We start from the raw sequence: 27,807 nt of genomic DNA on the forward strand, positions 1-27,807 counted from the left end.
CGCTCCGAGGTGATGTCGTGGTTGTGAAATTGTTGAAGGTTGCAAAGGTAGAGAAAGGTGTAATTGGAGCTTCGGTCGTTGGTCGAGCTTAGTCTCAGGCACGGCAGGGTATTTTATTTTCTGAGCCGCCAGGAGCCGCTTTGCGGGGGGTAGCCACTAGCATTCATCCCAATGCAGGGGACATCTTTAGTGCTTTGTACCTGTAAAGTATGACGCGACTGGCGCGTCGCGGGGCTAGGCTATGCAGTCCTTGCCCAGGCTTCATTGCGGTGTGCGAGAAGGGTGCGACGACACTTACGACCTGACCTTGCGATGTCACTGTCGGCAGCCTGCACTCAAGATCTGTTTACATCAATGCTACGCCACAAGCCTTCTTAGCCTTCTTCAACGATCTCATAATCATGTTCGTGCAGGACGAAACTGCCGACGTCTTTGCGATCCCAGATTTCTGGGAACCACCACAGTGGGAACTTCCCAAGGACGACAATGGTTTCTTTGCGCTTGAACTAAATGGTGGGTTTTATCAGAAGCAGTCCTTGAGTTTTTCTGACCAATACGTTCCGTAGAAACGGAAGCTTCACTACTATGGAAGCTACCCGAAGACCAGCCGAACCAGCTCTTTGCACTTCCTACGATAGATCCTGACGCGGAACGAGCCGACTCGAGCGCCGCCGATGCGCCGGAGGAAGAGCAGGAGGAACCCCTGCTTGAGAATGGCTTTGATCTTCGCGACCTTTGGATGGCGCTCGACAAGCCAACGCTACGGCCGCCAGAGTACAAAACATGGAATCATTTCGAGGCACCCAACTCGTCGTGGACGAAGCCCTTTTTCATAACGGAAGCTGGCCCTGGAGCAACTGACGCTCTGATGGGTTCTGACCAAAACCCATTGAGACTTGAGAGTTCTGATTTTAGTGTAGTGGAAGCGAGACCTTACTGTAACGCGCTGTTGTCTCTGGCTCTTGGCAGAGAATCGGTCTTCTTCTCCTGGGAAGAGGAGACAGCTACGTTCAAGCCGGCTCTTCCAAAGATCAGGATCTCGGGCTACTCTGGAAAGACTATCCAGGAGGTTCAGAAAGCATGCTTAAGATGTGGGAACACCTATCGGCGACTACGACAATTTGTCGAAACAACGTACAAGAAACATCCAACACCATGCCGGGTAGCTTTGGCAAGCTCTGTGGACAAGGCGCTTTTGGTCATTCAGAGCAGCATTGCCTTGCACCACCAGTCACCGAGGTCGATTCTTCAGGTCCAGTCACTCATTGGCCAAACGTACACCATCCTAAAGCAGTTCGAATCTCTAGTGGCCAAAATACGACGTGGTCATCTGGATGAGGACGTATTTGTCATTGTATACCAGCAAGCACAATCGGCAGAGTATGCCGAGATACACCTGAGAGATATGATGCGCGAGGTCTTGCGGCGGGTCTCGCGACCTTGGATCGAGTTGGTCGAGGAGTGGATTGGCACTCGACGTGAAGTCGGCGTTCCTTTAGGCAAGCATGAAGTCGGCAGGCAGAAAGGCTTTATCAAGGTCGAGTCGGAGACTTACATTGATGACTTCGGAGACGAGGTTGACGAGGTCGATTACCGTTTGGACACTGAACGGATACCCAGCTTCATGCCTGATGATATAGTCAAATCACTGTTCGAGGTCGGACGAAACCTTCGGTTCATCAGAACTACCCACCCGAGTCATCCCTTGGCACAGTCAAGAACAGTCTCGTCAAGTCGACCACCTACGCTTGAGTGGCTCTTCGACTGGGATGCCATAGTTCTTTTAGAGAGTAAGGTTCACTCGTATGAGCATGAGCTGCGGGATGCTATTCAGCAACATAGCCCAGAAACGCTCACTAACCTCGAGATGCCGAGATGGCCGATGGGCGATGCAGCGGGGTACCAGCTACAGTTCTTTGGTCTCGACGAAATCCAATTGCAGAATCGACTGGAGGCATCTATACAGGACTTTGCACAGCCCATGGGCGACTCGACTGCGGAGGATCCGTTGGGAATCATCATCAGGGAGCGCCTGGCTGATGTCAGGACAGAGGTTGGAAACGCCGGTACCGACTTCACCCCTCATTGGTCTCTGCTTCCAGTTCTTTCATTCGGCTCCATCATCTCGGTCCAATCAAAGGTCGTCGGCAGAGAGAGCTTGAAGTTACTGTTCACGTCCCATGACCTCAGACAGCACCTGAGCTTGCAAAAGGAATTCCAGCTCCTTGGAAACGGATTCTTCTGCAGCCGCCTCTCTCACGCACTATTTGATCCAGACCTCGAGACGGCCGAGAGACAGGCCGGCGTCGCTCATCAAGGTGGAGTAATGGGCCTAAGGCTTAGTGGTAGAGACACATGGCCTCCTGCCAGTTCAGAGCTGCGCCTAGCACTGATGGGCGTCTTGACTGAGAGTTACGAAGGCCCTGTGAAAGGGGGCTCATCTCAATCACGAGACGGCGAAGCCCATGAACTTCCCGGCGATCTCAGCTTCGGTGTGCGAAGCCTTTCCAACGAGGAGATCGATAAATGCATGGATCCGGATGGACTGGAGGCACTTGACTTTCTTCGGCTGTCTTACAAGCCTCCCCAGGCATTGGGATCCATCATCACGCCAATCATACTGGTGCAGTATGATCGGATCTTCAAACTGCTGTTGCGCGTCTTGCGGATGCAGTACACAGTCAACCGGCTCTTCCGGGATGTCACAGCCAGAGAGTCTGGATGGCACGACGTTGAGGGTGTTTCGGTCCGTTTTTGCTACGAGGCTCGTCACTTTGTGGCGGGCATCAGCAGCTACATCTTCGACATTGGAATTGAGATGCCATGGCGGGCTTTTGGAAGTCTCCTGGACAAAGTAGAGGCAGACTTGAAAAGCGACGAGGTGACAACACTGTCAGGATCGGCCATCAGTCCCGATCGCCTGCGCGAGCAGCACTCTCAGGTTCTTGATCGGATCATGCTGGCACTGCTCCTGAGGAAGAGACAGCAGCCCATTCTCAAGCTGCTCGATGACATATTCAGAGTCATACTCAAGTTTGCCAAATTCGCGAGACTCCGGGCCGACAAGCGAAGCTCTCGTAGCCAGGGCGATGCGACGGCCAAGAGCCTGTACAAGACCTTCAGACGAAACGTTGAGGTTTTCCTGACGGTCTGCAAAGGACTCAGCGAGAAGGGAGACTACGGCGGCAAGAAGGATGTTGCTGGCGACAAGGAAGGTTCGGAAAGAATCGATGCGTTGGACAACAACCCTATCGCTCAATTGGTGCTGAAACTCGACATGTTCAGTTATTATTCGAAGGCATGATGGACAAGGATTGGCGAGTCGGTTGATGCAGAGATGCCCTAGTGCTAAACAAATAAAAAAAAAAAATCTGCGGTGCACTAATGGCGTCTGCAACATAGAGAATACGGGTTTTCGCCAGACAAAAATTGCCGAAGTGCAGGAAATCTGGTTGACTTCATGAATGACTTCGGATGATAGAAGCTTAAAGTTAGGCAGGCCTTGTCCGGGCTGTGTTTCTACCCAAGGAGGTAGGTGAGTAAACTTATGTGCCCCGCCATATTTTGCCAGCGATGCCCTGGCGTCAGTGCCCCGCATCGCGTGTCCCACTATTGAGGTCCGCGTTTGTTGACCACTTTCCATCATTGGACGAAACACGCACCTGAACAAAACAAACGCAGCTGCTCTTGCGACCGATACTTTGCAACGGCTATAGTTTGTATCGCACGTAGACAACATGTCTCGCCCAGGCCCCTCAGCACGCAACTTGACTCTTACGGAAGAGCTGGAAAAGCTCGAGCAGTCTATTACTCTGACACTGCAAGGTAATCTGGTTTCATTGAAGAACTGTTGGTCTATCAAACGACATAGCGACTGACCGAATGTGCTTCAGAAATCGACTCCAACTTCAGCAAAGCTCACCGGATCGTGACCACCAGCATTTTACCCATCGTTGAGCAATATGGCGAGAACTCTAGAAATGTTTGGGAGGCTTCCAAAGTGCATCCAATTCTTCTTTGGTTAAAGGCGAAACTAACCTGCGCATATAGTTCTGGAAGCAATTCTTCGAGGCTTCGGCCAACGTGTCGCTTTCTGGCTACGAAGAGCTCGCGAACGATGAGGACGAGACCGCGGCCATCGAGGAATCCACCGTTCAAGACGAGACGTCGGCCAACTACACCCCACGACGCGAGAACGGCGCCGAAGACGAGTCGACAGCATCAGCCGCCGAGTCTACATTTCAAGCCGAGGAGTCCATGATCGGCGGCGATGATGACCTGACGGGTAGTACCCCGCGTCTTCCCAAGACCAAGACTATTCAGACTCAATTTTCCAGCCTCGAGTCTCCCTACGAGGCGCTCAAGCGGGAACTCAAGGGCGAGCCGCCGGCACCGCATGAAGAGGACGATGAGGACGAAGACCTTGGCATCGGCGAAGACTCGACTATTCTCTTTGCACAGCACACTGCCCGTTTGCCAGACATGTCGATGACGCCTCGAACGTCGCTCGCCCCAGCCGGTCAACAGTCTGCGCAGCCTCACAAGGACCCTCTGATGCACCGCATGCTCGACAAGACATTCCGTATCCAGGCCACACCGCACAAGGGCCCTACCTATCGCGTCTCTCCGCTGAAGCGAGAAGCGAAGCCCAAAGAGGAGGAAGATGTACCCACGTGGAAACGCCAGGACTCGCCCATGTCGTCGCCAGTTATGGCTGTTCCGACGCTACGAAGCGAGGCTTTCATGTCACCTACCAAGTCCAGGCGTCTCGCTGCAGCCACAGCAGCTGCAGGTCCCCGCACCCCCGGTGTCAGCGTCCAGACGCCTGTTACGGGCCGGAAGACCAAGGACGTCTTCGCCAGCAAGCCTATTTTCCGGAGTGCCTACGATGACGACACCACCACGACAGATATGGGTGCTGCTGGTCTAGCAAAGGACAAGTACGAGATCAACTGGGAGAGCGACAGCGACGAGGAACAGGGGCTATATGGGGGCATGAGTCCGCCGAAGACGATCCAGTTTGCGCTGCCACAATCGAAGTTGCTTCAGACGCCAGGTAAGTCGCACATTTTGGAGAATCGTGCGAACGCTGTTTACTAACGGAATCTTAGCTCGGGAAGCCAGCAAGCGCATAGTGGACGATATTCTGATGACGGCAGGTGCCGAACCGGAGAGCCCAGAATATAGTCCTACGATGGTCAAGATGAACGAAGACATTCTCGATGAGAGCTTTTGAGCTGATTGCTTGACATGGAAGAATAAAGACTGGCCATCAAACGTCCAATATTTGTATTGATAAGGTACCCAAGACTTGCACCTTCAATTTGGTCAACTTTTCTCGTCGAAATTGCCATAAGGAACAAACCCGGCCGACAAAAAAAATGCCCCCTGTGGGGGTCATACCACCAGTATTAGCGCCGACCCGTATATCGCACCCGTCTAATACGAAAGAAACCCCAAAACTCCTTGAAAGATTCCCAGTCCAAATAATCAAAACAGTTCAGCGGGGCTGTAACAGCATCCCGCGGGTCGTTACTACCGCTCCTTGAAGCCCCTGTACTGCTTTTCGCCCATCGCTTCTTTGCTCTACAGGTCGTTGCGAATGGAAGAGGACCAGTATTCTGACTGCGAAGAGAATAATCATGTCAGAAACTCATGGCTTGGAAAAAGAGACAAAAAGACGCGAACCAGAGCACGAGGAAACCATTCGAGGTACATCTCGTGTCGCATGGTACGTGTGTCTCCGAGGACCAGTATTAAAGTGAAAGGCGTACTTGGTTGTGGAGGACCTGGCCGCTGGCGTCACCAGCGGCGCGCTGGCGAGCAATCAGGGAAGAAGACTTTTTTGAGGATGAGGCCTTGTTATCATGAGAACGGTGCAGCTTGTCCTTCAGAAGAGTGACGGAGCTGCCGAAGCTGGAGATTGAGGCGGCGTCGGAGTCCTTGCGATGTTGTTGGCCGTAAAAGGACTGTGTCTGAGAGCCCTGGGCGGCGGAGCCTTGCTGAATGGCAGAGAGGACGGCGTAGCTGTGTTGCTTGTCGCCGGTGATGGAGCTGGAGAAGCTGGAGTGCATGCCGGACATGATTGCGGTGTGGGTGATCTTCTGGGTGGGTGGGTTGGCTATGGATGGAAAAGGTGTAAGGCTTGAGAAGGGAGAATGGTATGAGGAAGCTGTTGTTGATTGCTTGTGTTGTTGGTCTGTCTGAGTGATGATGATCCAAACACCTCAGGTTTCCAGAGAAAGACGAGCTCTACTTATACGACAACGACACTCTTCTCGAACAAATATCTTACAAAGCGCTGTACCCCCAAACAGCTGTCAGTCAGAAACAAGTCGAACCAGGATTCAGAGGTTGACTCGGAATGGCCTACAAGGCAGCCTGGTACCCACAGTCCAAGCTTAGTCGTAGACGACGGCAGTCGTCAACCGTCAAACGTCAACGCAACCAGCCATCACTGCCGTCGTCGACACCCCCGTAAGCCCGGGTGAAAGTGGATCGGGGCCACACGTCGTCGCCCGAGTCGATCTTACCGCCGGGGCGGGTGTGGAAGGTAAGCTAAGCTAGGCCGTAGGCGTTGCTGGGCAGGGGTGGAGGGTAGAAATGGAGGAACATCTGCCCGAAAGGACTCACAATCGCAATTTCAGCATGCAGAAACAAACGTGACTCATTACGCATGGCACGCGCCTCATGCGGCGCACTCACTCAGGACTGCTTCGTGGATGGGTGCCAATTCGAGGCCAAACGTTGACTTGGCGCATGCGTCGGGATTGGCTATAGACAGGCAGAGAGATGCGATGTGACGAGAACGCAGAACAGCAGCTATTGGGATGCAGAAGCGGTAAGCAGCCATGGACATTTGGGATTTGGATTGCACTGGTAGACGGCAGGCGACGCGTTTGTTGGTGTCTGATGTGGCAGTCATCTTACCAAAACAAAATGGAGCCCTCGAAGCTGTGTGGCTCACTTTACCTCACCTTACTCTACTTTGAACCTGCGAAGTGCGCGTGACTGCCTGGCGAACAGCCTAGGAGCCTGACGGGTGTCGCGAGAAAGCTGGGAAATATTTTCCGTTTGTGAGAATCGACATTGCCCAGGGAATTCATTCTTAGGCTGCAGCGGGCAATCAGAGCAGGCAGACGCTGCATCGCCAGGCTGTGAAAGCTTGTCCTGTTGGTTCACGTTGGCGCCGAGAGGTTCGGAAACCTGGCCGGAGAACGACCCACTTGCAATACCGCTTTCACTGCAAATTGTGTCGCAAAACTTTTCCTCATCAGTTAAGACTTTGCCAGCCCTGTTCCGCAGCGCCGCGATACAGCCCCCCTCCGCTCATGTCCGGGCTGACTCATAGGCGGCTTGTGTTCCTAGATACCTAATGGTGCAGTCGCTTTTTGGGGGCACCAGTCGCCGGTTGTCACTCGCTTCGTAGGCCTTGTGGGGCCAGATGACGCAGACTTCAGTATTCGCTTATCGGTTCGGTGCCGACTCGCTTCGCTCCGGAAACCTTCTGGGACCCAACGCTAACCGGACGGGAGACTGCGGAAGTTGAGGCAGTGAAACTTACCCCATGGATATCCAGGGTCCCTCTACAAGACTCACGTCTATCTGTCAAACCCCCTGCCTTGGGCAAGAGAAAATATCGCAACAATTCATATGAACCACGAGCGCATGTGTTCCAGTGAATAACATCAACTTCAGCTCCGACTCAAGCCGGCTCTCGCCGTCGACTGACCGCTGCCTCGAGAATTGCTCGGGGTATTATCTCTCTGTTGCGCACGCGAATCTTCGGAATTGCCGCAGATAATGGTCAGCTCGGCAAAACAAGCTTGACTTCATGGTTGTGGTCATTAGATCGCAGTCGTTCGCGACTACGAAAGTGCGCGCGACACTGCCTGCTGTCATCATCCTTGGCGGGGCCGCGTGGCTGGCCTATCGCGGCGCAGCTGCACATATCGCCGCGCAACTCATCCACTGCCTTGAACTACCTTAACTTAGCCCGCTTCGATTGAAAATTTCTCCTCTAGGCGCGGTTTTTCTTGAAGCGTTGGAGTCACAAAGAGCTCAACGTTGACATGGATCCTTGCCGCGTTGCATGATATGAGAGTATACAACTCAGCCTTATCTGTTCAGCATGTGCCAATGACTCTGCGTTGTGACTGGCGCAGATTTTGGTTGTGGCCAGTCACTTTACTCGTCGCTGTTTCGACGCAGCCTCAACTAACGTAGATGTGTTGTACCCGACTGATCCAGGTTGGATCCCGATGTCCGAAGACCCTCATTTTCCTGTCTCATATGGAGTGGCCCGATGTGGTTGAGTTCAGCTGCCTCACACGGGATGAGATGAACGGTTGGCGTCGCTCCCGCGAGACAAGACGAATATCGTCAAGGTAACGTCGACTTGGGAACGTTGAACAATATCATACAATGATGATGTAGTTGTGAGGTATCTGCCATCTTGTCCGTGTCCCGCAGCAATGGAAGGGGTGGTCTGTGTCAGTCAGACGACAGCAGCGCAGAGGGCCTACGCCGAGTGCCTCCACAAACCTTATTTAGAGCCTCAAGATGGGAAAGGCGTCATCGAGCTCCCGAGACGGGCTAGAGCAGACTGCTGAGGCCACGGACGCCAACCAGGCATTACCCCGCCAAAGTGACCAGCAGAGAGCTGCTTATTAAGATCGTATTCGTATTCCTTGCACAAGAAGCTAGGTAGAGCTCTTGAAGATAAGCGCGGTTGATTGGCCGGGTCAGATGCCACAGGTCAGGGGTAGCTGCTGCAGATTGGTCAATGAGAAAGCTCCAAGCACCATGGCGCAACGGGGGCTGGTTGCATTGCACAATGCATACATATGTACGCAGAAGAGCACAACCCGCCTCGGCTCCAACCAAGAGAATGATTATTCATACATCGCTGAGAGGGTATTCCAACTCCACCGGGGGAATTATGCAACCAGGTGCGGTTATGACTATGAAACAGCGTTGCCCGGATGTGCTGCCCGCCGAGTGAGTGCATTGGTTTGGTTTTTTCACTGGCAGGTCACCGACAGAACGCCACAATCTGAGCATATGGGAAAGTACCGCCATGTATGCGATACTTTACAGTCGAAGCGCCTTTTAGCTTGCCTCCTAGCTGCTGGGTTAGGGAACACAGGGTGACACTGACAGTTGACAGTGGAAGCCAAGCGGCGGCACATCGAGAGTTCGAACCATCCGAATTGAAGGTAGTGCCCCGCGATTGATGATTCTGTTGGACGCAGCCCGCCTTGCGCGGATGCGAGTCCTCGGGCTCGTTCGATATTGCGTGTTGTCGACAAATCGCATCCATCGGAATACGTGCGAGGGAAAAGTACGGATACCTCAGACTTGGAGGAAATATTGATCCTTGAAGCGCTGGATCACAGGCCATGAAAGGAGAACCCCACGCCTCGCGCCATTCGGAGTCGGGATGTTCGCGCTCATTGACGGCGGCCGATTTGGATGCGCACCCAATGAGACCAGACAGAAAGTCATTCAGCCAGGATAGACACACAAGGCGCAGTGCGACGGGCGAGGAATGGCGTTGGACTGGAGACTGAATGGGCAGGTTCTTGCGTGTCGGAGACGAGTTGGCCCTGAACGCCCTGGCACATGGTCGTCCAATGGTCCCAGGAGATTTGCGCGACACTAGTTGGACCCAACAGATTCGGAGACTAAACCGTTTTGGTGCGATCCTTACAAAAGCCGTTCAGTTTCGATTGAGACAGCTGCGGAAAGCAAATTGGGTTCTGCAGGCGATATTGAGGTGCTGCGGCGCGAACGGATGTTTTGTTTTCTGCTGGTCGTCGTCCGAATCAATCATGGGCAGAAGCTGCGACGCCCATCCCTTCTGGTTCTCTGGCCGTTACGCTGCCTTTTGCGAACCGTCGTCATGCAGGCCGTCTCTGGCTCTATCAGAACAAGCATGCTGCTGCTTATCAAAATTTGGGCAGGCGGGTGCGCTTCACCTTAGCTGGTGGTATTGCGGACGGGAGCTGCCAATTGACCTTCAGAGGCAAGGCAAGGCAAGACGGGAAAGTCTGATCGAAAAGACGGGACGCAGGGAATCCCAACCGCCCTGCGAAGCCTGCGAAGGTTTTGTCTGTGTTTTTATTCCAGGGACTTCCATTCACGGACCGGAAACCGCAGGCCCCCCGCCTGCAACTGCAACAGCCCTGCCTCGAGGAACTCAGCTGGCTGGCTTCGTCCCAACGACAGGCACATGGCATGAGTCCGAGGGTAAAATGGCGGTGGTGCTATCCGTACGGATACTGAATCAGAAGGAAGAAAAAAAAAATTCACAACCGACCATCACACAAGCTAAACGGGGCAAACCCACAATTCCATCACTTTTTTCATCGCGCTCTCTGGCCCCCCGGCAGTAACGCTAATCGCCGGCGCATCAAGCCTGGCTCTTCCCTGGAGCCTCCTAAGCTGGTCCTGGTCCTGGTCGACATGTTCGCTGTCAACAACACAGGGTACCTAGAAGATCTAGCACCGAAGACAGGATTGCCTATGAGCGGGACAGAAATGACGGCACCTGCGCCTGCAGAGGTAGAAAGCAGAGGAGGCCCGGAAGGTAGGTATGGAAGGTCGTCCGGCGCAGGTACCGGTACCTCCAAGTGACGGAGGGAGGTGAAGACTTACCACCTTACCACGCTTTTCACCTGGCCTACCACGAACACAACCTCATCCGGTATCCACTTCCTCCCATGTCCCCGTCCCCGTAACCGTCCAGGCCCATGTCCGCATCCACGGGAAGATAATCAACTCCCTTCTTTTAATCTTCCATCACCTCCCTACCTTCTGCTCTCCTTTCTCAAGGTAGTGATCCCTCAACCCTCGCTGGAGAGTCGAACCACAACCCTCACTCGCCCTGCCCATCGACTCTTTTCCCAGGACGAAGTGCGCCAGACGATTTTCTCTCATTGTGCGCTGCGCTTGAGTAGAGCTGACCATTCTCTTTGCGCCTGGAGGTGGTGTTTTGTGTGTGTTTTCCCCCTTTCCACCTGGACGACCTCGAATCCGAAATCATCGATACCCTCCACCTCGAATTCGGCCACAACCATGGAGTCCAACGCGACTACCTTCACCTCGGTGTTGGCCAATGCCAAGCTTGGCAATGTCAATGTCCCTCCCCAGATCGACTACATGATCGAGACCGTCACCAACGCCAGCGCCTGGACCATTCTCTTCACACTGTTGGCCCTCGCCGTCGCATATGATCAGAGTGAGTCGCGTGCTCCGGGTCGCAAGTTGCCATGTTCGACCATCTAACCAGGCGCAGTCAGCTACATCATGTCCAAGGGCACCATTGCCGGCCCTACCTTCAAGATGCCCTTCATTGGTCCCTTCTTGGAGTCCGTCAACCCCAAGTTCGAGGAATACAAGGCCAAATGGGCCAGCGGTCCCCTCAGCTGTGTCTCCGTCTTCCACAAGTTCGTGTCCCGAGCTCTCATTTGCACACATCGATATCTGACCCCCTAGGTTCGTTGTCATTGCCTCAACTCGTGATATGGCCCGTAAGGTCTTCAACTCCCCCGGATACGTTAAGCCCTGCGTTGTCGACGCCGCCCACAAGCTCCTTGGCCCCACCAACTGGGTGTTCCTCGACGGCAAGCCCCATGTCGACTTCCGCAAGGGACTCAACGGCCTCTTCACTCGCCAGGCCCTGGCTTCTTACCTGCCCGGTCAGGAGCAGGTTTACAAGCAGTACTTCCAAGAGTTCTTGCAGACCACCAAGAACGCTGGCGACAAGCCTGTTCCCTTCATGCCGCATCTCCGTGATCTCATGACGGCCGTTTCCTGCCGCACCTTTGTCGGCTTCTACATCTCGGACGAGGCCGTTCGCAAGATCTCCGCCGACTACTTCCTCATCACTGAGGCTCTCGAACTGGTCAACTTCCCCATCATTCTTCCCTACACCAAGACCTGGTACGGCAAGAAGGCGGCCGACATGGTCATCGCCGAGTTCGCCAAGTGCGCCGCCAAGAGCAAGGTGCGCATGGCTGCTGGAGGTGATATTACCTGTATCATGGACGGCTGGGTTAAGTCCATCCTGGACTCCAAGAAGTGGCGCGAGGCCGAGGCTGCCGGTTCCACCGAGGGTCTTGAGAAGCCGACTCCTCTTCTCCGCGAGTTCACCGACTACGAGATCGCCCAAACCGTCTTCACTTTCCTCTTCGCCTCTCAGGATGCCACCAGCAGTGCTGCCACTTGGCTCTTCCAGGTCACTGCCCAGCGCCCTGATGTTCTTGACCGCATTCGTGAGGAGAACCTCAAGGTCCGTAACGGAAACCGTCATGCCGAGCTCAACATGGACCAGCTTGAATCTTTGACCTACACCCGTGCTGTTGTTCGCGAGCTCCTCCGCTGGCGCCCTCCTGTCATCATGGTGCCATACTTGGCCAAGAAGCCTTTCCCCATCACCGACACGTACACCGTCCCCAAGGGTAAGCTTTTTGTTTCACATGCTTGGGAGTCTTTCTGACAAAACCTAGGCGCCATGATCATTCCCACCGTCTACCCTGCGCTCCGCGACCCCGAGGTTTACGACCGCCCCGATGAGTTCGATCCCGAAAGATACTACACCGGCGATGCTGAGGCCAAGGGCGCGAAGAACTTCCTCGTTTTTGGCGTCGGTCCTCACTACTGCCTCGGCCAGGTCTACGCTCAGCTGAACCTGGCTCTGATGATTGGCAAGGCGTCCATTCTGATGGACTGGGTGCACCACGCTACCCCATTGTCTGAGGAGATCAAGGTGTTTGCGACCATTTTTCCCAAGGTATGTTTGTCACGTTCTGAAGGGGAGCGAAAAGGATGCTAAGAAGTGTAGGACGACTGCCCTCTGACCTTCAAGGAGCGCGCATAAAGTATAAAAGCTCCTTTGTAGGTGTGCAAAGCTAGCTTTGCTGACTAGGCTCATCCAATGAATGTGATGAGTGCGGTGTGAGAGTGGTTATACGGGATCACCGCTAGCGCATCCCGTGGATGACAGGCGCCACAAAAGGCTGACAAAACAGGAGGCTCGTAAAAGACGAGTCGAGATTGGTCGACGTCGGTTGTCTAGACTAAAATTTGTAATGAACGTTTGTATATACATAATACCTTAGGCATGGCCTCACGGCTGGGCGATTTCGGCATGTTGTCGTTTCCAGGGACCACGAGTTCCGGGGGAGGGGGGTAGGCCATCCTGTCTGAATGATGCTAGAGAGATAGATTCAGAGCAGCGTCAATGACACGCTTGCAAAGTTATGCCGTATCCGAACCGGTGGTTTTTGTGCTGTCTTGGTGCGATGGACATCATTCTTCTCGCAGCAACCGGCCATCTCTGGCGGCTCATTTCCCAACGAGGCCACCGAACCAGCCAGTGCCTGTGTGCATCCATCACCAGATCCTTGGCCCTGAGAATGGCGATGCTTCGGCTGTCAAAGTTGGAAGGACGTCTGGAACAGAATGTCTTAGTGCGAGGTCGGGAGGTCGGCGCGTCTGCTCAAAAACGCCGAATCGAATGAACCCCGGTGACATGAGTGGGGACGAACGGACCCTTGCTGCACTGCAGTCGAGCGGGCACTGTTGTCGCCGTACCTGGATCCAGTAGCAACCAATCGTCTGAAGCTCCGAAAGTGGCTACCAACACCACACTCACACACAAACCACGTCCGTAGCCGGCGCCCATCCAGAAAGATCCGATACAGTATGTCAGCCACAAGAAGAGCATATTCGAATGCGCTTCGCACGAGTGGCCGCGTCGCCGCGCCCGCCGGCCTCGCAAGACAGGCTTTCGCCATTGCTGCGTCGTCGTCGAAGAGCTTCCGGCCTGCAGCATGCGCAACGGCGAACCGGTCTCTCGCGGCCATTGCGCCAAGATTCTACTCTTCAAAGTCTCGAGCGGACGACTACCACGAGATCTCGGCTACGGGTAGCAAGCTGTGGAGCTTTGAGCAGATGGAGAAGCTTGCCAAGGATGGCAAGCCAAACGTGGTGATTATTGGTATGTAAACTGTTTGTGGTTTCCCCCGCCATCTCCCACCTCTTACAGATCTCGAGTGTCATCACGATGCAGGCTGCTGACAAGGGCGATCTATGGGCAGACGCCCGTGAGCCTGGCGAGCTTGTGCAGACGGGCTGCATCCCCGGTGCCATCAACATCCCTGTTGGGACAGCGCCTCAAAGCTTTCACATGACCTCGGAGGACTTTGAGGACCTACACGGCTTCAAGCGCCCAGGCCAAGACCAGGAGCTGATCATGTACTGCAAGGCTGGTGTGCGTAGTCGGGCGCTGGCGTCTCTGGCCAAGGAGGCCGGATGGAAGAACGTCGGGGAGTACCCTGGCAGCTGGCTCGACTGGGAGAAGAACGGGGGACCGGTTCAGAAAAAGAAGGAGCACTAAGGATTGATGGGTGAAAGTCACGGCTGGTTTGGCATCAAATCTACGGGCCATATCTATGGGTTGCGCGTAGCATAGACAGTCGCATTCGGGTCAATCATGATATTCGTTGTACAGTAATGGTACATGTGGTGGTCCGCACCAAGCCGGATGACGCGGCAATGCGCGGCAATGCCCAATTCCCAAATTCAAACCCAAACAATGACGATGGATCTTTCTCTTCCATTTGATCCTTCTAGCTGACTCTACAAACACAGGAGGGAGGACAGAAGGCACTCCAACTCAGCTCAGAAGAGTTGAGGGGGCTGGCCTTCAGCGGGCGGCGCAGCGGCGGGAGGCTGCGCTGGGGTGCTCGCGACAGGGCTTCCATGCGCAAAGAAGAGGATCTTGATGGCCAGGGAGAGGCCGAGGTGAAGCGCGACGACGACGATGAGGAGAATCTTGCTCGTCTGGTGGTCCGTAGCACTCAACACAGGGTAAAGGTTTCGCAGAAGGAAAGCGACAGACATGCCACAGCCGACAGCGACGAACACCCAGTTGAGAATGTTGATGGGCGACCAACTGATGAGAGCGACAGGAATCCAAATGAGATTGGCATAGCCATAGAGGGCCCAGCATTCAAGGAGGTTTGCAGACTCGGACCCGAAGTAACGTAGAGCGACGTAGAGGCCGACGGGAACGAAGAGGGTGTAGCCGTAGATAAGGCCGGCAGCACCTGGGGCACGAAAGGTCAGCGTGTCTGTGCAGATACGAGATAGTCGTTGGATGTTGAACCTTACCACTCAGAAGCTTGAAGTCGTAGGCAAACGGCCCTGTACCGGTGCTGGAGAGGTACTGGCTGATGGTGCCTCCAAGGAAGAGAATCAAGACGACTGTCGTCGCAATCCAAAAGGGACCGTATAAGTCGGGGTTACCCTCGAGAACATCAAGGAAGTTGGCTCGAGGGAAGAGCGCGGCCCAGCAACGAGACAGTACGGCTGACGTGTCGACATCGAAGTATTGAGCATAGAAGTTCAGGCTCCACAGGAAGCGCTTCGAGGAGCTCGAGGAAGCTGTCGCAGGAGGAGGGAGGCCAGACGCGGGAGGCTTGCGACTTCCTGGTGTTGTGTCTGCGAAGTTTGAGGTGTGAAATTCGAGGTCGTCTTGAAGATCGGTGTGACCGAGGTCACCCTGCGAAAGAATCAGCAACTCGGGTTGGAGTGGAAGCGAGGGATGAAGCTCTCTACCTCATCGTCGACATCTACAACAGCATCGTACCCGGAACCTGAAGGCATAGCTGCTGTATGCAAGGCGGAGAACTCTTCGGAAAGGAATAATACTTTGGGTGACAGCCTGGCGAAAGAGGCAGGTATGCGCGCGCCGCGATCGTCGTTTGTAGGCCCTGAAGTCGATGTGTTCCGGAATCGTGAATGTCCAGTTTCTAGAGCTCAGGAGAAGCATAGGTGTCGTAATCCCACGTATAGCAATTTGGCCCTGGACACTGCAGCTCCCTGCGTGACCGGCCCCACCAGAAACATCCTCCCTGCAGCGTGTGCGCAATGCCCACCCGCTTATACTTGCGACACTACCCTGGATAACTCAACACCCCCGATTTATGCATGGAGCCAGATGTAACGAGACCGACTGATCGATGACAACAGTCACTTTACACATCAAGGTTCCCGATCGTTTGGGTGTGAGGCTCTGTTATTTTTGTTTTCTACGGTGCTGATCTTCATCGTATCATCAATGAAGTATGCCAGTCGCCATCCCGCATCCATCATAGTACGTCTCTCATGCTCGTTAGCATCTCCATGCAGCACTCAGGACGCCCCGGGCGCTCTCGCCATACGATTCAGCCTCCGATCGAGGACGGACGGGTTTGAGGTAGGGCGACCAATTCAGTTTTTATTCGAAGAACTGCTTGTCGGTGGGAAGTAATGCTACCACAAAGCCCGATGAATCAAGGAAAATATTTTCATCCCTGCCATCCTCTCCAGAATGCCAGAACCCGTGACGCCGCATCCGTAATAAATCGTCTATTTGAGCTTCTTCTTGGGGCGGAGCTGGTTGGTGTGACCGCACTTGCGCTTGCGGCAGTTGGTCGCACGGGGAGGGAGACGAGCCTGGGCGGTGTTAGATGAGTCGGTCGGGGGGGATGGATCCGCTAAGCAGGCGAAGACCACTTACGTAGCACTTGCGGCAGATCATCTTGTCGCAGTTGAACTTGGAGGCCAGAGCCTTGAGCGAGGGCTCGATGATACCACCGCGGAGGCGGAGGACCAGGTGGAGCGTGGACTCCTGCGCAAATTGTCAGCTTCCGTTCGTTCCACGTCCAGTCCTCATATCCTTCATCGTCGACATTTACACCTCCTCATATCCCTGCGAGGGTAAAATGCAGTGTTCCACTAACCTTCTGGATGTTGTAGTCCGAGAGGGTGCGGCCGTCCTCAAGCTGCTTGCCGGCGAAGATCAAGCGCTGCTGGTCGGGGGGGATGCCCTCCTTGTCCTGGATCTTGGACTTGACATTGTCGATCGTGTCGGAGGACTCGACCTCAAGGGTAATGGTCTTACCCGTCAGGGTCTTCACGAAACTGTAGCCACCATCGTCAGTCCATCGGCGTTTTCGGGATAGCGGTCGTCGCACGGAAGGAGGAAATCGCGGCGGGTAAATCTTGTTTTCGGGGGTGCTCACATCTGCACTGAAGGTAAAATGTTAGCATCACCGTCAATCGAGCGAAGCGCGCGCGCCGACGTCCGTCAGAGGGGGTGCCTGTGTACTTACTCTTGCCGACCTCTCGCGAACTGGCTGTTGTTACCGAAGAAGTTCTGGTGATCGCGGCAAACTGATGGTGGGGCGGGCTTGAGAACGGTGTTCACGGCGAAAGATCAAAAACAAAAAGCCCTAATTAGGGCACGCGGTAGGTCACATGGATCACGGATAGGCGGGTGCAGGTGCGGTCGACCCCAAAGCGGGTTCCCACCCTGTGCAGCACTGTGGGAACAACCGTAGCTCACAGAGCACCACCACCTCACCCTACAACACTATCCAGCCAGTCTAAGTAGGTACCTCACTTAGGTACTTGCCTACCTACTGTACCCACTACGGCGAAGGCCCCCGACCTCAGCCCTGCGGCAGGTTACTGTCGCTGAGACCGCTGCAGATACCTGAGGTGAGGTAATGCGTATTCGCACTACCTGACCTTGGTAGGTAGGTTGCCTTCCCTACATATGTCGGGTATCATGGATAGATGACTTCACATGTGAGCTCATTAACCCTGCGTTTGAATGTTCCCATGTCATGCCCCGTACAAAGGCGGAATTGCTCTTAATGTCATGAATCCCGTGTATGAATCTATGGTATCTTGGGTATCAAAAACCTGTTTCCTCCTTGCCCCCCATTTCCTATTCAGCAAAGACTGCGTGCACAGCCATCATTCGTCTGGCGTGGGCAGCCCGCCATCAAGCTCTACGCTCATGGCTGATCGGGACCGCTCACGACGTTCACTTGCCCCTCTGCGTTGCTCTCTTTGCCAAACGAGGATGTTTGCCTCGAGCATGTTGACGGCTCGCAACAACATACTGACTGACAGACCAGAGAGACGGCCAGCAAGCCGGAAGAAATCCCTACCCGCAGGGGGCAGATCTTCCTCGGACCTGTAGGAGTATTGTCTGTTCTTTTTCGGACCCTCCTCTTCCATTGTTTCATGGACGGCAAACGACGCAGCCCGTCCTTGAACTGTGCGTAACCTTTCCTCTATCTCATCTTCAGGGGCCTCAGATGGCGGTTGCTTGGGCGGCAGTTCATCAACTGGAAAGTACCTGGCGAGCACTGAATCCTCCGCTGGTCGTAGTTAGTCATGTAACCTAGAGCAATTAACCGTCCGAAGACTTACACTGTGCGTCTGTGAGCATTGACAGCTGAGTAAAATACTCATCCAGCTCTGCTTGCGCCATCGACGTAATGTGTGAAGCCGTTACACCAAGGTAATCAGCGGTGGGAACAGTTTCTGGGGCCAATGCTGGCGCCATGGACGTCCGCCACTCATCCCACTTGAAGTCTGGTATCAAGAAAAGCTTTCCTTCTTGCACCGGTGACTTGGATTCCTCGAGGGGGAAGCAGTGGATGGTCGTGAGAACAATGACGGCAACAAGCAGAATTTCAGGCTGGTGTATAAGTCTCAGTCGAGACTTGCCTAATGGAAATTCATACGGCAGGTTGACGATGAGTGGTATCCTGCGAGCAACCGATATAGTCTCAACTACTGGCTGTCAGCAACGGCACAATAGCCATACCCACGTGAGCCTTACTGGGCAGTCCAAGCTCTCGGACGTACTGCAATGTCATCAGGACGTCATTTAGGGGAGGGAAAACTATGCCGTAGTTGGAATTAAACGACAGAGCGAGACTCAGTACGGCAGCATGCAGCTCCCCATGATCAAATTTGGCCAAGTATGCTGCTTTCAATACCGTTGAATAGTATGCTGGTAACCGGTCACGCATCTCTTGGGGCAGTTTTCGATACTGGTCATATCAGCAGACACTCTTAACACCATTGACGCTCAAGCTTACACTATGCTTGTAGGGAATGTTTCCCGCCCTCGCCCACCTAGCCAAATCTCCTGTGCGTGTCGGCATTCTGAGAAGCATGCACCCAAGAAAGCAGAGCGCTAGAGTGTCCATCAGTCGCGGAGCGGGCCACTCGCTCCCACTCTCGGGGGTCCAGTTCTGTGCTCCCTGTGTGCGATTGCTAGGTTGCTCGTCCTGCGAGAGGTCGATTTGGGAGCTGAAGAGGGAGAGCTCGGCCTCTGAAGCAGAGTCGTTCTCAGCAGCACTCGCGGCTCCTCGTATGCGAAGATCCCAAAGGTCGCGAACTACTGTCTCGAGCTCTGCCTTGTGACCTTTGACGTCGACCAACCACATCACCTGTTCCCTCAGTATGAGTTGAAGGCATTCGAGATACAGATCTCGTGCAGGCGGGCCGGTGAGGACACGTCGCACGCGCTCTTTGATTTGCTTCTCTTTCCGGGAGACTTTTCCCTTCTGGCCAAAGTCTTCATCACCGAGATCGAACTCAACATAGCCCTGAGGAATGGATCAGCTCTAGATTTTGACACACATGGAAATCATCACCAACTGACCTCGAGCTGGTGGCCTTCTTTTGCACAATATCGAAGACCATTCTCTAAATACCATTTTCGTGAACCACAGTGTTCGCAACGCTCCCCTTTGGGGAATTTGTGCAGTTCCCTGCTTGGGGCCATGTTGTTGTGGTTGGAGGTTGAGTTGCAAAGATGAGTATCGGGCAGAAACTTACCCTGTCGGAGAATATAGGACAGTGCTCAACCGGTTACCTTGATTCGACAAGATCAATTAGGCAGACGACCAGACTGCACTTTTCCACAATCTTCGAGATTGTGCATAACAGGGAAGCAAACCAGGTTACAAGCGAACTGAGCATCGTCTCAATTTACTACGAGCCGTAGATGAACGAAAAGAGTGAATGTAGAGATGCACGGTGCACCAACTGTGGACCTGAACTTGAAGTTGGGCATATTTTTGATGACTTCACGTCAGTATTACCCGCGTTCCAGCTTGACCCGGCAGCTTAAGAGTAGATTTACATAGAAATATATTTGCACAGATTGATGAACACAAGGCACTGTAAAATGGTAACGAAGAAGGAACCACGAGGTGGAGGAAATGTGCCGTTTTTCTATCGGACAGATCTGTTGCCACCGCGAAGCTCTCCCAATATTTTTCACCTATCCCATTGCTAGTCTGGTCGTCATAAGAGTCTGTGAAACAGACCAAAACAAAGGAAAAGTCGTGCGACGTGTCTTGCAGTTGTCGAGTTCGCGTAATCAGTATCAATTCCTGTCCAGATAGTCCTCTACGCAACGATCGACGGGGAGCTCGCTGATATTCGAGGCGCCAAGAAATATCTGTAGTCATGCTCCCGATCTGCCAACATCTGCCAACAAGGCCGCACGGAGTGAGCGCTTGTGGAAGTCATTGTCTGTTGAAATAGTAGAGTTGCGACGCTTAAGCCTGCTTGGGGGCCTCCTTGGCCTCAACGGCAGCCTCCTCACCCATGGCAGTGAGAATGACAACGTCTGTTGAGCTTGCTGTCAGCAACTGTTCTCTTGAAATATGGGAGTTGATGTGTCCTTACTGGTGTCCTTCTCGTCAACCTTGAAAAGCTTGTTGATCTTGTCGCCAATCTCGCCGTCGGGGACGCGGACGTCGTCCTTGGTGTCACCGTCGTCGTTCATGAGGGAAAGGAAACCATCGTCGGAGATGTCAAGCTGAGAGTGTGCATGTCAGGAGACGGGATCTCATTTGCCAAATTCGCAGTATAGATCGGGACTTACGAGCTGGTACTCGCGGCGCTGGACATTGGGGACGTCCATGTTGTGGGTGGAGGGGCAGAGATCCTCAAGCTTCTTGCCAGTGAAGATGTCGATGGCGACCAAGTGAACCTTGGCGTGACCGTGCTTGCCAGTCTTGGAGGTAGACATGTCGACGATCTTGCAAGGGCGGCCCTTGATGACGACGTGACCGTTCTTCCTCAGAGCAGAGCACTGCATGGGGTAGGTGGCAGACGCGCCGGCGTCGGCGGACTCGAAGGTGTGATCATGCTACAGAACCGGCGTGTTAGCATACTGAGGCACGCCGGGATGAATACAACGAAAGACAATCTAGAGAAGATGGAAAGTCGAGTGTTCGCAGTCGGCGGTTCGTGGTGTACGGATGTGCTGCGCTGAGCCGTGGTGCGTTGATGCAGCCGCGGGGCTCACCCAATGCGGGGTGGTTGTGAATGTGGGTGGTGGTTTTTTCCTTCGCCCGAGCAACAACAGCGGTGCAGCGCAGCGCATGCGACCAGCACAAGGGACAGAGACGACAGAACAGAGATATCAGCTTGCGCATGTGCTTACCTGAGAGTCGTCGGCCATTTTGAAGGATTGACTTGAAGAAGATGTCTAAAAATCGGGAACGGAGATGTCGACGGATCAAGGGCGATACCCAGCAAAAACAACTGCTTTTATTTGTGAGGGGGGGGAGAGTGTTGTGTAAAGGAAGAAGAGCGGGCTGGAGGGGGGAACGGAGGGGAAAAAGAGGGAAGGCAAGGCGGGAGTAGATAATTTTTTTTCCTGGTTTTATTATTGGGTTTTTTTTTCTTAGGTCCAGATTCGCGCCCCTCTCCTCTCTCCGACCCTTTCTCACGGGTGTGCAGGCGGGTTGTGTGGGACACTTGCCAGTGTAAAAAAAGGTGGAGTGTGGGCTTTTTCTTTTTTTTTTTCTCACCCTCTCCCCTCAGCATCTGCCACCGCTGACCACGCACAGCACACAGCAGTCGAAATGTCTATTTCTTGACAACCTAGGTACCTGGGTGTGCTGGGTAAGGTAGGTCGAGACTGCGGCGGTGGCCTGCCACTCTGAGCACCTTAGTGTGAGCCCTTCTGCCCCTCACCTCTGCCCCTCCTTCGGCCACTGCAGCCCAGCCTTCGAGCGACAGACACTCGGGCCCCCTTGGCCCTGTGCTTCCCGCCCGCAATCATTCACCGCAGGCACCTGCCGGTGAGGCATAGGGGGTACCTCGCCGCAAAGGTAGAGTGCGAGAAGTCGGTCTAAGTCATGAAGAGCCGTCCATGTCCAATGACTCCACGCCGAAAGGTCATATGGTGCTTTTCTAGATTTGGAGTGCCCGGAACAAGCCCCTCGTTCTGAGGCTGACGAGATATAAGGAATTTCGGCGAGATACGTTACGGCGAGCCAGCAATGGACAATCTAGCTACTCACTAAGGTGCCTACGTGGTACGCGGGCGCCTGCCCAAAGTCATCGAAGCTGTCGGGTACGTCCAGCTCCCGTGGCGACAATACCTCACAGTCCGTAGCACTCATTTTTGGCGCTAATGCCGCCTGACTAGGAACCCGACTGCTGCCAACACCAACACTGGCCAATTCAGTCACCCTGTCCGGGCCTCCACTATCTAGGGGAGGCCCTGAAGGCGGGAGTGATTTGCACGGTATGCGCTCAAAATTTCCACCAAACGTGGTCATTCTCGTTGCGCCCGTATATATTGGTGCCGTGTAGATATTCATCAATGCCTGCCCCTCCTTTCTGTGCATTGGCATTGGGTGTGTGCGTTCCTCTCGTCTTTTGTGTGTGAAAGAATAGAATCCGCGTCGTCGGAATCAGACAGAGGAAACCGCAACAAAGCCACAACGGAAAACAAACACGACCTGTTTCTACATCAGTAGACAATCCCACATACCCCTCCATTGATGTCTCTGGAACGGTTCGTTACCCGAGAAACGTCGCGGATTCTGCACAACATGTTTGATGCAGCATCTTCGTCCCTCTCCCGGATACACTTACGCATTTCGGATGCATCAATGACCTGTTTTTGCGCCTGTCCAAGTCCTGCCCCGCACGTTTGCTTCAGTGCTCCCGCACCGTCGGCCTTCCAAAACGTTGCCCCGCACTTTCAACCTCTGGGCGGGACTTCATCAAGAGAAGCAAACATCCGAATCCCTGCTGCGCCACACTAAGCTCTACATTACGTACTCTTTGTGGCTGAAGAGCCTGGACTGCAGATTATCCAATCAGAACACATCACCCTGCAGGAGACTATCAGCCTTGTCGGCTCCCGGTCAATATCACAGGTCTACGTATCCTGAGTGATCCAGCTCGCTTGCCCCCTTCCACGCCCCCCCATCGACTCCAATCCTTCGATGTCATGGTGTACGACCGAACCGACCGAACCGACCGAACCGCTTTGTAGCCTCTTCCCACCGCAAGCCCATCATGTGGCTTGATCGGCTCGCAGCCCAGTCGAACCCGTCTCCTTCACCGTCGCAGCCCGGCAGCCGTCCCTACTCTCCCCTGCCGCGACGAACCTCCAACAGTCCCTATGTCACCTCTCAACGACCCGGCATAACGCCAAGAGGCTCTGCCCTCTCCCTCGTTTCCAATGACTCTTCCAACTCGTTTCTGGCCTCCCGCAAGGTCAACGGGTCCGGCCTCAAGCAATCGCAAACTACCTACGAGGGACCCGATTCGGTCGAAATCCTGGGCCAGATCCTGGATACCCCCTCATTGCCAACACCCGGCGTGAATGGTACAGCCGGGGCCATAGCTGAGAAGGATCTCGAGTTCCAATTCGACTTTAATGGAATGAGTCTGCGTGAGCTGGCGAGCTCCGACACCACGGCTACGGACGATGCCGATGGCTACCGCCGGCAAACCGCAGAAGAATGTAAGAGCTCTACAAGTTGGTTTTTTTTGCGGCCAACCTTCCGTATGCTGACCCCACGCGCAGATGAGACCAGCAAGGCCCAATTTGAAGATCTGCATCGGTCCATCGCAGCTTGCGACGGCGTTCTCAGCTCTGTCGAGACGAACTTGACGAGCTTCCGCAACGATCTCGCGACGGTCTCCGCAGACATAGAAACTCTGCAGGCCCGCTCGACAGCCCTCAATGTCCGACTTGAGAACAGAAGAGCAGTGGAAAAGGCGTTCGGACCCGTGGTTGAGGAATTGAGCGTCTCCCCCCATGTCGTCTCCAAGATATCGGAAGGTCACATCGACGAGACATGGGTTAAAATGCTAGCTGAAGTGGATAAACGTGCAACAGCATACAAGAAGAACACGGCCAGTCCGCGGCAGAGTAAAGCTTGGGCTGACCTCGGCCCTCTATTGGAGAAGCTTACCATGAAAGCCATCGAAAGGATACGAGACTTCATTGTCGCCCAGATCAAGGCGCTCAGGTCCCCCCACATTAATGCCCAGATCATCCAGCAACAGAACTTCCTCAAGTTCAAGGATCTTTTTGCATTCTTGCACAAACATCACTCAAAGCTTGGTGAGGAAATCAGCCAGGCTTACATGAATACTATGAGGTGGTATTATGTGAATCAGTTCACTCGATACCAGAAGGCTTTGGAAAAGCTGAAACTACACACGTTGGATAAGAATGACGTCCTTGGACACGAAGAAACATCACGAAGAGCCACAGTTTTATCTGCAACAAAGCCGGTTGGTCCGCCGCACGATGCTTTTAACCTGGGGCGCCGCATCGACCTCTTGAAGACGAGCAATCAATCCGCGATATCATCTTACTTGGCCGAGGAGGACCAGACCACTCACTACCTCGAAGTTCCTTTCAGAAACTTCAATTTGGCGCTCATTGACAACGCCACTGCAGAGTATACCTTCCTAGCCGCCTACTTCTCACCGCCGCTTTCATTAGCAGCAGTGTCGCGGCAATTCAACTACATCTTCGAACCGACCTTCGCTCTCGGTCAGACATTGACCAGGACGTTGACGAATGAAACATACGACGCTCTGGGTCTACTTCTGTGCATCAGGCTCAATCAGCACTTGGCGTTTGAGCTACAAAGACGCAAGATTCCCGCCGTTGATAGCTATATCAACATGACTACCATGCTCCTATGGCCTAGGCTACAGGTTGTCATGGACCACCACTGCGAGTCGGTCCGGCAACTAACCAATATTCTGCCCACTAAGCCCAAGGCTGCGGATCAGAACAAGCTGTCTGCAGCGCCTCATCTCGTCACCCAAAGATTTGGCCAGATCCTACAGGGTGTCTTGACGCTCAGCGCCGAGGCGGGTGATGATGAACCCGTGGTCACTAGCTTACGGCGGTTGCGTTCAGAAGCGGAAGCCTTCTTGACTCGATACAGTCAATCCTTCGGGGACAAGCGGAAGCGTGAGCGGTTTTTATACAACAACTACTCGCTGGTTTCGACCATCATCAGCGATGTGAGTGGGAAGCTGGCTACGGAACAACAGGAACATTTCGAAGAACTCAAGACGGCATTCCAGGAGGGTGCTTAAAATCACAAACCATACTGTTACGGCGTGGGCAGGCATGGCGTCGGGTGCGTAAGTCAAATGGGATATCATATGTGCGGTAGCTTTTCTCTACTACCAGGGACTTTAAATTTACACGCGGCACTTTTCCCTGCCCGTCTAAGGTTCAGACTCTACCAAGCATCGTCTAGAAGGTGTGTGTCCAGTTTGTTCCGTTTGTCCACTTCGCACACCAGGCAGCCAATTCTGCGATCGGGCTGCTGTTGCGGCGCAAATATACTGCCACCAGTCCGACAACGACAGCTAAACCTGCTGCTGCTGCCCCCTTCCTATACGCCCAAAGCGTTCTTAGTATCTTCTGCCGGCGTTCCAGGGCACGGAGCTCGGCCAATTGCCTCTGGAAAAAGCTAAATCCTTCGTCCATTGTCTGCTTCGCGCAGACTTCGACGGACCGCGCTGTCTTCAGTGAGCTCGCTTTTGATATCCGCCGCCATGCTGATAGAGTCTCGGGAGGGTACCGCTCGTACAGCACAGTAGTGCTGGCGATCAGCGCCTCGAGATCCATCTTCTGCGGAACCTTGGATAATATCAGGTGCAGCATGGAAGGGTCGTCTTCGTCATTGTCAAAGAGCTCGTCTCGCCGATTCAGGACGATTTGAGCGAACATATAGACGCTGAAGACCGGCTCCCGAGTGAGGAGGATGTCGAAAAGGCGGGCGATATCACGATATGCCTGGATATCGTGGGCATACATGGTAAGCGTACCGGCTAGGGCGTAGAAAGGCTCGGTGCCGGAGAGGTGTCGCTTTAGCTTGGGGTCCGCAGCATTCAGTATGTCAGGAATCAGACGCAGCTGCGCAACGGTTGGCTCAAGGTTTGTGAGCATGAAGTCGCGAATGCGAAGGACAGAGAGGCGGGACACTAGACGGGCACGCCATGGCGGCTCCAGTACGAGTAGAAACACCTGGCAAATGTCGTGATAGCCCTGAAAGTAGCACAGGTACGGATATCGTCGGAGGACCTCGGTAATCAGATCAGATAACTCGCTCTTGTTCGTGTCGAGTTCGGCGTCAGACTGGTCTATAGGTTGGGTCGTCAGCTCATGGACGGGACTGTCGGGCCAAAACTCGCCTGGCCGTCTTCGCAAGGAGAAGCGTACGATTGGGGTAGTAAATGAAGGCTCTATTGACGTCGAGCTGGACCTGGTCCTCGTCCCTGTGACGCGGGAGGTCTTTCCACGAGTTCGTCTCGTCTATACCAGTCGCAATTATTTCCTTGAAGTCCTCGCTATCCGCAAGCCCGAGCAGTATGGGCCCTGCCCCAAAAATGCCGTGTTAGAAGGCTAATCAGAGGAGTTGCTAGGCGACGGGATGGCCACTTACATGCTTTACGGCGCAAATCATCAGTGAGGAAACCACCTCGTGTGCTGGCAAGGCTTCCAAGGGCCTCGATATTCCGCCATTTGCATGCTTCGAGGATATCGTCTGTCTTGCGACGTAGATGATCGGCTGCGCCGCCGTCCTTGACTTCGTCGCCAGTCGCTTTGGTGGCCATGACCTCGAATTACAACCTTCAGCGCGTCGTCTAGTCGTTAAGAATTGCTCGTCGCGTGAGCAGAGCAAGCATCCTGCAGCTACAAACTAGCCTCACTGGGAGCTCGTCGAGCTGCAAGGATGCTTTTGGTCCGGCCTCGTCGCCGCTGGTTGGTTACGCGAACCCCAAGACCCGTCGATCTCGAAAGATCCGACAGGAGTATGATGCGGGGCGCAGGCAGAAGCAGAGATCGGGTAACTACTCGGCCAGCGAGAAGCAAATCCTGAAAGATCCAAGAGAGAAGTTAGCGAAAGCTGCCACGATGACGGAGGACCTCCACTGTGGAGATCTGTCGCACCACTGGATCGCCGCCTGGAGGTCCTTGCCTGCCTTGCTACCCAGGTACATCTGCTGGCGGGGATCAAGCGGTCCAGGCCCTTGCGGGAAGGACATGGTACTTAGGTAAGCTGGAACGAAGGGAAACTTACCAAGTGCGTTGCATCACGTCCTCATGTCTATTATATTTCCATATCATATACCCTGTCCAGTCAATGTTTAATAGTGACAAACGATCAGCCGATCTTTGCGCCTGCGGAAACTGTACTGTCACCTCAAAAAGAGAACACCGGCACCGGCTGCAGCATGTAGGTCTCGAAAAAAGTATTCGACCCAAGTGACCAGCAGTGTCCAGCAACAGTCAAGAAGTTGTGTAACCCAAGTCAACATTTGCAAAGCCCCTTTAGGACTCATTATGGACTTCAAAAAGGAGCATGTGGTTTGTCACAAACGACAGATCTTGCTCGGGATGTTGGCATCGGTTGGCTAGCCTAAGAGCGCCATATTCTGCTTCTTTGCCTACTTGCTCCCTGGGCTAGGAGGGTTGCATGAGCAATGGTCAAAAAAGTCGGCCTGCAGCAGTGGATGCAAGGTAGCACACAGCTCGCTCAGTTCGAACACAAACTGACATACGCCCGTAAGGTAGGGAGGCGGCCACGAATGCCGGTCGTCCTAGCCGCCACACTGCCTGGAGACTCCAAAGGTTTTCTACATCCA

The 27,807-nt window shown here is 54.0% G+C and overlaps 10 protein-coding genes across 10 annotated transcripts; 5 read left to right on the plus strand and 5 right to left on the minus strand.

The window, feature by feature from the left end:
• Positions 1-401: 401 nt before the first annotated feature.
• Positions 402-3,304, plus strand: COL26b_007658 (uncharacterized protein; the record flags this gene model as incomplete). Its single annotated transcript, XM_053180443.1, has 2 exons — positions 402-513; positions 567-3,304. The coding sequence occupies 2 exons, from the start codon at positions 402-404 to the stop codon at positions 3,302-3,304; spliced, it is 2,850 nt and encodes a 949-aa protein (XP_053035589.1).
• A 433-nt stretch (positions 3,305-3,737) lies between these two features.
• On the plus strand, positions 3,738-5,236 carry COL26b_007659 (uncharacterized protein; the record flags this gene model as incomplete). Its single annotated transcript, XM_053180444.1, has 4 exons — positions 3,738-3,825; positions 3,894-4,000; positions 4,051-5,056; positions 5,112-5,236. 4 exons carry the CDS (start codon positions 3,738-3,740, stop codon positions 5,234-5,236), a joined length of 1,326 nt encoding a protein of 441 aa, XP_053035590.1.
• Positions 5,237-5,586: 350 nt separating this feature from the next.
• Positions 5,587-6,083, minus strand: COL26b_007660 (uncharacterized protein; the record flags this gene model as incomplete). The annotated part of the gene is made up of 2 exons (XM_053180445.1): positions 5,587-5,625; positions 5,775-6,083. 2 exons carry the CDS (start codon positions 6,081-6,083, stop codon positions 5,587-5,589), a joined length of 348 nt encoding a protein of 115 aa, XP_053035591.1.
• A 4,996-nt stretch (positions 6,084-11,079) lies between these two features.
• Positions 11,080-12,883, plus strand: COL26b_007661 (uncharacterized protein; the record flags this gene model as incomplete). Its single annotated transcript, XM_053180446.1, has 5 exons — positions 11,080-11,242; positions 11,300-11,450; positions 11,500-12,464; positions 12,513-12,796; positions 12,848-12,883. 5 exons carry the CDS (start codon positions 11,080-11,082, stop codon positions 12,881-12,883), a joined length of 1,599 nt encoding a protein of 532 aa, XP_053035592.1.
• Positions 12,884-13,710: 827 nt separating this feature from the next.
• COL26b_007662 (uncharacterized protein) lies at positions 13,711-14,404 on the plus strand (the record flags this gene model as incomplete). Its single annotated transcript, XM_053180447.1, has 2 exons — positions 13,711-13,995; positions 14,054-14,404. 2 exons carry the CDS (start codon positions 13,711-13,713, stop codon positions 14,402-14,404), a joined length of 636 nt encoding a protein of 211 aa, XP_053035593.1.
• A 284-nt stretch (positions 14,405-14,688) lies between these two features.
• Positions 14,689-15,675, minus strand: COL26b_007663 (uncharacterized protein; the record flags this gene model as incomplete). Its single annotated transcript, XM_053180448.1, has 3 exons — positions 14,689-15,116; positions 15,181-15,571; positions 15,628-15,675. The coding sequence occupies 3 exons, from the start codon at positions 15,673-15,675 to the stop codon at positions 14,689-14,691; spliced, it is 867 nt and encodes a 288-aa protein (XP_053035594.1).
• Positions 15,676-18,914: 3,239 nt separating this feature from the next.
• COL26b_007664 (uncharacterized protein) lies at positions 18,915-19,563 on the minus strand (the record flags this gene model as incomplete). The annotated part of the gene is made up of 2 exons (XM_053180449.1): positions 18,915-19,466; positions 19,501-19,563. The coding sequence occupies 2 exons, from the start codon at positions 19,561-19,563 to the stop codon at positions 18,915-18,917; spliced, it is 615 nt and encodes a 204-aa protein (XP_053035595.1).
• Positions 19,564-20,426: 863 nt separating this feature from the next.
• On the minus strand, positions 20,427-21,337 carry ANB1 (translation initiation factor eIF5A; the record flags this gene model as incomplete). The annotated part of the gene is made up of 4 exons (XM_053180450.1): positions 20,427-20,497; positions 20,557-20,689; positions 20,756-21,022; positions 21,320-21,337. 4 exons carry the CDS (start codon positions 21,335-21,337, stop codon positions 20,427-20,429), a joined length of 489 nt encoding a protein of 162 aa, XP_053035596.1.
• Positions 21,338-23,193: 1,856 nt separating this feature from the next.
• COL26b_007666 (uncharacterized protein) lies at positions 23,194-25,245 on the plus strand (the record flags this gene model as incomplete). The annotated part of the gene is made up of 2 exons (XM_053180451.1): positions 23,194-23,644; positions 23,708-25,245. The coding sequence occupies 2 exons, from the start codon at positions 23,194-23,196 to the stop codon at positions 25,243-25,245; spliced, it is 1,989 nt and encodes a 662-aa protein (XP_053035597.1).
• Positions 25,246-25,628: 383 nt separating this feature from the next.
• On the minus strand, positions 25,629-26,775 carry COL26b_007667 (uncharacterized protein; the record flags this gene model as incomplete). Its single annotated transcript, XM_053180452.1, has 4 exons — positions 25,629-25,716; positions 25,740-26,301; positions 26,381-26,536; positions 26,604-26,775. The coding sequence occupies 4 exons, from the start codon at positions 26,773-26,775 to the stop codon at positions 25,629-25,631; spliced, it is 978 nt and encodes a 325-aa protein (XP_053035598.1).
• Between the last annotated feature and the right edge of the window lie 1,032 nt (positions 26,776-27,807).

Source organism: Colletotrichum chrysophilum (assembly GCF_026319265.1).
Source record: "Colletotrichum chrysophilum strain AFK26 chromosome Unknown scaffold_63, whole genome shotgun sequence".
Taxonomy (NCBI): Eukaryota; Fungi; Ascomycota; class Sordariomycetes; order Glomerellales; family Glomerellaceae; genus Colletotrichum; species Colletotrichum chrysophilum.